Source organism: Dendroctonus ponderosae, unplaced genomic scaffold, assembly GCF_020466585.1.
Source record: "Dendroctonus ponderosae isolate FM_Combo_2020 unplaced genomic scaffold, Dpon_F_20191213v2 Dpon_F_20191213_1, whole genome shotgun sequence".
Lineage (NCBI taxonomy): Eukaryota > Metazoa > Arthropoda > Insecta > Coleoptera > Curculionidae > Dendroctonus > Dendroctonus ponderosae.
Genome location: NW_026017110.1, coordinates 12,353,940 through 12,362,364, shown reverse-complemented (window position 1 = coordinate 12,362,364; position 8,425 = coordinate 12,353,940). Strand labels below are relative to the sequence as shown.

Genomic DNA, 8,425 nt, shown 5'->3' with positions numbered 1-8,425 from the left:
CTTGAGTTGCCCTGTCGCTGCCAATCAATGAAATGTTCGAATTTGTCACAAATCGTTGAAACGAACCGAATTTATCACGCACGATGCGGGACGACCGTTTTGATCGTTTTCGATACTCACACGACGACCGTTTTGAAGAATTTTTCACGACTCTTCGTTGACAAATCCTACCCGACTGCGCCAGTTAAAATCACTTCCTTGGAAAGGAAGTTTTTAAAACAATTTTTATTTCTATTGATATGGATTTCAGCTTCAAGATACAACTGTTGGTTATTACAGGCTTGTGAGAATATATACTGAATTAATGCTGATGAGTGTACATGCTATCTGTGAAACTAAAGAACATTATGTACCTCGTAAGCATAATTAGATATTTCCTTATGCTTGGCTGCGAAATAGAATATCGTGAATTTGTTAAGTTGGCTAAATAGGATATCATACCTGGTGTCTTTATTTTAAAAATATAACATGCAAGAACCCCGATTTTGTTGCACACGGTCGATTCAAAATAGTTTCAAATGCTGGGCATGGTTTTACCTCTTTGAAAGAGTTCTACCACAGTAGAATTAAAAAATATATTTTCACAAACTAATAATTTGTTGTTTGCAGTCAACATAAGTCCACAATACAGAAAAATTTTGCTTCTATTCTATTAGCTGCGCGTTCTTTTGTTATGTTGCAAAATAAACAAGGCACCAGGAGATGCTTCAATCACAAAAGTCCTGACCTAAATGGCCACTTGTTAATAAATTAACCAATTTAAAACAATTTTTAAGATAAAACCTTTAAGCTAAAAAACTATGATGAATTATTCGTCCTTCCATTTGACTTTTTTTCGATCGTCACGTTTTTATCAAGAAACTTACAATAAATGGACTGTCCGCTGGATAAAACTTCGCATAAATAATTTTACTTGCAGCAAAATTGCATAACGCTAGGAAAGAAATTAATTTGGAATATTTTTAAATTGAGAGTTGGTAAAACGGCGCTATGTATAGGGATCAGTAACTTTTGTAACATAATAATTTGCTCTTACAATAAAAAATATATTATTTCTTCAATCGATTATTAACCAGACGTTTAAGAGTTCAGAAAAAACCCGCATTTATTTGTCATTAGAGGATAGCTTTTAATAAACTAATTCTTCCGGTATACATTTTAATTGCTCGGTTTACTTCCAAACCTGTCTAATAAAATTTGTGCTACTGGAGCCATACAAGCCTGTTTTAATGAGTGGAACATGACTAAAATGACATTTGGCTTCGAACAGTAAAAGACGCTAAAACTCAAGTAGTTGTGATATACTTATATTGTTGAATAGCCCTTACATACACAACATTTTACAGTGTTATTATTAAACATATGTAAGAGAATCCAATAAAACTTAATCCGCTCTACTTCAGCTTCTTCTTGGGGCGGAGATTGTTGGTGTGTCCACACTTGGTCTTACGGCAGTTGGTAGCACGTGGGTGCAGTCTTGCATAGCACTTACGGCAGATCATCTTGTCGCAATTGTACTTTTGCGCCAAAATACGCAGAGAAGGTTCAATAATACCTCCTCTCAATCTGAGCACCAAGTGAAGGGTGGATTCCTTCTGGATGTTGTAGTCGGATAGGGTACGTCCATCTTCCAACTGCTTACCAGCGAAGATCAAACGCTGCTGATCGGGAGGTATGCCTTCCTTGTCCTGAATTTTCGCTTTTACATTTTCGATGGTGTCTGATGGCTCGACCTCAAGGGTGATGGTCTTACCAGTGAGAGTTTTCACGAAAATTTGCATCGTGGCGTTTCTATAATAAATTTAAAACAAAAAGTTTCAGTCAAGGAGTGTTTGACATAACCTCTACAATCTTTAAAGCCAATTTTACAGACTACAAGAGTAAGTGATACCCAAATTTAATTCTGATTAAAATTTATACAGCCCCCAAATATGTCCTAACAGTTCCTGCATAAAAAATGTGTAACTTGATAATAGTTTTAGAGTAATTTCTTTTTACTCACCTTTAACGACAACGTGGGCCACAGCCTGCTTCAGAAAGAAAATGCCGGAATGACAGGCAAAGCGTCCAGTGCTACCAAGCGCTTTTTAATTATACTAGAATCAGTGTCGCCATCTAAATTTCCACCAATGCAAATGTGAAAATATAAAATAATCTAACAATACAGCATCTTTAATAAAAGGGGAGTAATTGCCTTAGCAATATAATCTTAATTAGGGGCTTTTCTGTCGCTTTTGAATTTTGATCACGATAATAAAAGAGTACTCACATTGTAGGGTGCTCATGTACTTTATGTCTGTCGCAGTTTCGCGTTCTTTTTAATTTTCCCTTAAAGTACAATTAAAATAAAGTAGTTTTAGTGACAAAAAATGCGTAGCGTCCATAAAATCATGCTAGAAAACAATAACAAACCAATTAAATATATGTATTTACGCCAAACTTAGTGAAACGTTGCCAGACTGCACATAAAGTTGTATGTAAATGGAATAGTATATTTTCGTGTAGGTATTATAAGCTTGAATTTGAAGATGCGTTTAATTTCGGTAGGGACAGATTTACTGTTCATATTTATAATTTTTCATTGAAATATAGAACAAAAAATTGAGTTCTAACTAAACTAATCCAATACTTAAAGCAATTAAACTATACCAAAAAAGTTTCCTAAGGGCATTATACACAGGGTGGTTTTTTAGTACGAGAGAGTCCATTATTTCCGTTGGTGTTGAACTTTCGACAAATAGTTTCATATAAAAGTTGTTGACGCACAAAGTGCGCACATTTAAAAAATATTTTATATGATACAGAGTGTCTCAGAAAAGCGAGGCAAGATCAAAGTGTATTTTTTTAAATAGAACTACCCATTTTTCATTAGCTCATGGAATGCAGCTTGAAGCGCTGCATATGCTCCGTAAATTGTTTCTTTCTTACTTGCGTATCTAAAAGTTCATTGTAGCAGCAAAAAAAAGCAATGTGGGCTTCAATCTCACTTTTTAACGCATTATAACTTTTGCTTTTCATATGGAAGTACCTGTAAATTAATACATCATTAGATAAAGAATTTACAAAGTTACAAATTTGCATTTACACTTTAAGCTGTGAAATCAACCGTTTCTAAATTATAAATTATTTTATTTAAAAATTTCAAAAAGTTGTTACATTTTGTAAGGTGGCATGAAAATCAGCCTTAGAAAAACAGAGATGGCAACATCACAGCCAAAAATTCCTTCAGTGACGTTGGTTTTGTGTATTTCCATTGCTTTGTGAAGAGTATTTTCCGAATAATTCTGGCCGAAAATTTCATTTTTTAAAAACGATTTTCAAATAAAAAGTGCTGGGAATGGGATTAACTACAATGTGGTGCTATGTACTTTAATTTATGTCTGTCGGCGTTCTTTTTAATATTCCCTTAAAGTACCTACAATAAAAATAAGGCAGTTTCAGTGGAAAATGCAGATCGTCCATAAACTTTCAAACTTTTGAAAATTTAGTTCAAACGACCCGGTTCCGGTACTTAAATCATTGAAAATGAGATTACCCAGTGTAGGTACTGTTAAAATCTTGTTTTAAGAACTAACAATAGATGATTCGACACAAAAAATGGGGCCTAAGATCAACTGCAATAAAGTTTTTGCAAAATTTTCGAACTTATTTTAAACCTCCATTGATTGCAGTTATGTTCCACACTTGTTAACAAGTGATAGAATTCTTCTTGTTTTGGGCCCCCTTGCGTGGAATCATAGATAAAGACAAGTGCATGGAATATTGCACGTGACAAGTCAGATCCAGAGGTGATTCGGAAATTAAAACTTGTTATTATTTGTTACTATGGAAACAATGCTGTATGTCTTATACTATTTTCCCTGGCTAACTTCGATTAATTAAATTGAAAAAGTATAAATTTGTCGCAAACACTTTATTTTCGAAAGAAACCCAACGATATATCATTTATATCACAGAAATCGTAATGAAATTCGGTAAAGCAATAATCAAGTATGGTTGCAAAAAGTGTCATATGTCAAAAACGACAGTTATTTTGGAGTCTTGTGTTATTTTAGTCTTATGCCATTTTGTTTGGAATTCAATTTCCTACAAGTTTTCTATTTAATGTTTTCCTGTCAAATGAATATCAACGTAACTGGGAGTAATTTAAAAATTTACCATAAATAAGTTTTTCCCATATAACTCTTGACAGCTGTCAAATTTTAGAAAAATAAAATTGGTTTCGAGTAGAGCATTCAAAACTACAATTCTTTGTCCATTTGACCTTCTTCGTAACTGCTCAAGTTCCGAAGATCCCTGTACTAGTCATCGAAAAAAAATTCGCCCTGTATATATATCCTTAGGCGACCTTTTTGGTTTAGGTTAATTGCTTTATGTATTGGATTAGTTTAATTAGAATCCAATTTTTTGTTCTATATTTCTATGAAAAATTATAAATAAGAACAGTGAATCTGTCCCGATCCAAATGAAACAAATATTAAAATTCAAGCTTAAAATACCTACACGAAATTATTCCACCCCGTCTTGGTTGCACCACCCTGTATACGACTATACGACACTGCACCTGCAAAATTATTCTCGTAGGTGCTCGTCAGCTACCTGAAGGATAAGAAACCCATGCACAAATGACCCCTGTGTACCATAAAGCCCACTAAATTATAATTTGAAAACAGAAAAAATAATATTAATATGTTTCCTTGTTTGGTGTTTGCTTCTCTTCCTCATTTCAGGTTTCCTCATTTTTATTTTGAGCTCACAAGTTCTCGGGCAACACTCTGTTCAAATGAGCCTTCATAGAAATAGATTCAATTATCGTTGGAAAACACATTTTTCCTTGACTGACTAAGAACAAGCAGTAGGTATTGCATCATTAGTCACTGATGCACAATAATTGTCGCTTTGGTGCTTTTCAGTTACATTATCTTGCAACTCATTTTACTTTGAATATGTTTTTTTTTGCGAGACAAAAGTGTTTCTTGTAGGCAAGCCCTGCACAACTATGAATTAATTCCAGGAACTCACTGGAACTTTATGCATCAACTGGTTGAAATGAAAGTAAAAAATAAAATAATTTATCTTTAATACCTCGTTAAACCCAAAACTCAGCGTAGATTATGTTTCTAAGCATTCTAATAGTACTTTCAGCAAATGGCCGAACAATATTTATTATTTGTTGTAGAATTTAGTGTGCTACAAGAGCTACTAAGAACAAGAACTGTGTTTGATCTTGTTTATGAACTGAAATAACACAAAGTAAAAGCAAATTAGTTGTTTATAGTGGATTTACCCGAAACTATGTCGTGAATAAAGTCACACATCTTCGACATACCTATATTGTTGATTTTATCCTGCACTAAACTTCACCGTGTAATCGGAAGCTAATCAAGTGTGTAAAATATGCTACATTACCAAGAAATTCAATTAAAAATGTTGAAACGTAATTTTTTAAACCATAAGAATTCAGTTCAATGTCTTTAAATTCGTTGCGCCTATATAAAATACAACTACATTGTGTGTTCAATTCTTAAGTGTGCTATTCTGCTGAAAGTGAACAAAGGATTTATCCAAAATGATGAGCCAGCTACTGCTTAAACTAATTTTTCTCATCGTGTGTATAGAGCTGGTTTTCTCAAAACCAAGTCCTTTCGATTTAGTTGCCGAAGAAACTCAGCAATTTGAACAGGGTAAGTTTGAACACATGCACTCAATGCCCATTAAAATTTTCAATAATTTATAACAACTTTTTATTTTTTTATCAAAAATTTGAACTGAGACGAGCTTCTCTTATAAAAGTACAGTCTGTGTGACACATTTTATCTGCCTTAAGGAGCTTTTTCATAATATTTTTAAATCTCTATATGTGATTTGTCTTTATAATGAATTACATATAACTAGATTGTAAAATCTTTTTAATTAAATTTATTGACGTAATCATCTTTCAATTCGTCAATTCGTGCCAAAGTTTAAAAGATCATTTGACTATTAGATTTAATTCATCATTATTTCGAATATTTGTATCATCATCAAATAAACTATAGTTTATTTTACCAACTAAATCCTTCAATCTAAACTTATCTGCGGTGAAATTATTGCGTGATTCTATTTCAAGTAGCTAAATATCGTTTTAAATTGTTCTAAAAAATGTGTACTTACTATTATGTATTTACATCAATTGTAATGATTTATATTTGCCTGTGTTTTCCTTGTACATGAGTTTACATTACAGCGTTGCTAGCAAGTCCATTATTGTTCTCATCTATACATGCGTACATATATATATATGTGTCATTCTAAAGTTTAGTATTTTATACATCATTATCACAAATGTTTATTTTTTATGCTGTAGTTTGATCGTATCTGTGATGCTAATTGATATCTATAAGATAGCGACAGAAACACAACAGTGTTTTACTTGGGCCCACCTTTCGGCCATACCTAAACCAACCATATACCATATTTAAATAAGAGAACCCAAAGTGTGATTATACGCCAGGACGGTATGTCCTACAAATCAAAAATTTCGCAAAGCACAGTAGGTGTGCCACAAGGGAGTATGCTCGGACCTATTTTGTTTATAGTCTTTATGAATGACATTAACAGCGAATGTCTTACCCCAAATTTTCTGCTAACGGAGTATGCAGATGATACAAACCTGCTAGTAGGAGGAAAAACAATCCCTAAACTCGTGGGAAATGCCACTACTTTGTTTACATCGGCAGAAAGATGGTTTGGAAAAAATGTCTTATGCTTAAATAAATAAAAAACAAACACATTACTGTTTAGAACCAAATTAAATAAAAATCAGAAACCAGACACCATTGTTGTTGAAGGGCTACAAATTGCAGTAGGTAGTAGCACAAAGTTTTTGGGGATTTATATTGATGAATTTTTAGACCGGTCTTGCCATATTGATTACCTTAGTAAGAAACTAAATAAAATCTGTTTTTGTATCCGAAATGTTTCAAGATAGCTGAATGAAACGGCAGGCAAGGCCCTGTATTTCGCAAACTTTGAAGGAACAATTAGGCAGGGAATACTTTTTTGGGCGAGTAGCTCGAGGACTCGAAATATATTTACAGTACAAAAACGTATACTAAGGACTATCTACGGAATGTCTCCTTTGCAGTCTTGTCAAGGGGTTTTTAAATCAAAGGGTGTTTTAACCGTGTACGGTCTGTACATTTTTGAGGCAATATTATGTGTTTTTAAGAGTATGTATTTACACGATAACAACGTTAACCAGGATCATAGCACCCATTTTGTATCCAACACACAGACTAACACTGTCTGAAAAGAGTCGGTACTATATGGGTCTAAAATTCTTTAATAAACTAGAAAATAACATTAAAAAAGTAAGAATTGAAAAACTGTTTAAGAATAAATTAAAACAGATGTTAATTGAGTTAGAGCCTTATAGTATCAGAGACTTATTAAATATGTAACAACAGTACCTTTTAGTATAATATGTCCTTTGTCAATTGTTTTTTAACGCCATTTCATTTTGTATTCTTTATACATGTGCATGTATCAGAATGTAATTTGAAATAAAGAAATAAATAAAAAAAAAACCTCAGGGCTCTAAAGAGAACAGAGTGGTTTCAGTATTAAATATAGTAAAAGCACCTATAACCTTTTTTAATAGTCACCAAACTAAAATCAAACATAAGGTAGTAAGGTTTTTGTCCTTTGTCCCTTGAAATATATATATACTTGGCTTGCAAAATATTTGTCTTTGATGAAAAGACGGCGGGTATAATAATAATCCAGTATAACGCATTTTCAAGCTAAAAAATCTGGCATTTTAACTTTGTACACCCCTTATATTGTTACTGTTGCTTATTCAGGATAAGAAAACCTTTCATATCTGCTAAATTGTTATACCTTGTAATAATTTGATGGTTGCGTTAGATTTGGTGAGTCACTACAACATTGTATAGCGATAATCTAATAAGGATCTTTCATCCAATGACAACGAATTGCTCAACTAATTAAATATTAACATTTTTAACAATAATATTATTTATATATACAGGGTTATTCACGCTATACGGCACGGACGTTTGCGGCTAGCCCGTTTGTTTTTTGCAAACTATTATTTGGTGAATCCACAGACGCCTATCGGGTGCACATTTTAAAAATATTTTTGTAATGTACAGAGTGTTCCAAAAGCCCTAAAAGTATCAAAGTTGTGTTTTTCTAAATGATATACCCTATATATTATTGCATTTTTCAATTCTCTGAGCAAAATAAGTGTTTGTTTTAATAAGATTTATAATGTCTAAATCTGAAGGTTTTTTAAATAATTCGAATTTTATCAAAATCTAACATTATTTTCATGTGTCAAATACTTTAGAATTATTTAAGTTATGTAAACGTAATTCGTAGTGTAGTGTAACAAGAAATCATATTTTATATCCCAATGATA

The 8,425-nt window shown here is 32.6% G+C and overlaps 2 protein-coding genes across 2 annotated transcripts in view; one reads left to right on the top strand and one right to left on the bottom strand.

Moving 5' to 3' along the window:
* Positions 1-1,291: 1,291 nt before the first annotated feature.
* On the bottom strand, positions 1,292-2,029 carry LOC109534584 (ubiquitin-60S ribosomal protein L40). The gene is made up of 2 exons (XM_019900303.2): positions 2,003-2,029; positions 1,292-1,791 (listed from the first exon to the last, which is right to left on the bottom strand). Exon 2 carries the CDS (start codon positions 1,779-1,781, stop codon positions 1,395-1,397), a length of 387 nt encoding a protein of 128 aa, XP_019755862.1. The 5' UTR covers positions 1,782-1,791; positions 2,003-2,029; the 3' UTR covers positions 1,292-1,394.
* A 3,017-nt stretch (positions 2,030-5,046) lies between these two features.
* Positions 5,047-8,425, top strand: part of LOC109541917 — an 11,583-nt gene continuing 8,204 nt past the window's right edge. The window contains exon 1 of the mRNA XM_048670737.1: positions 5,047-5,684. Coding sequence (XP_048526694.1) covers positions 5,570-5,684 — 115 coding nt within the window. The 5' untranslated portion in view covers positions 5,047-5,569. The remainder of the gene's footprint in view (positions 5,685-8,425) is intronic.

Bases quoted from the DNA above. Each gene is read 5' to 3' on its own strand.
- LOC109534584 (XM_019900303.2), bottom strand. From the start codon at position 1,781: ATGCAAATTTTCGTGAAAACTCTCACTGGTAAGACCATCACCCTTGAG.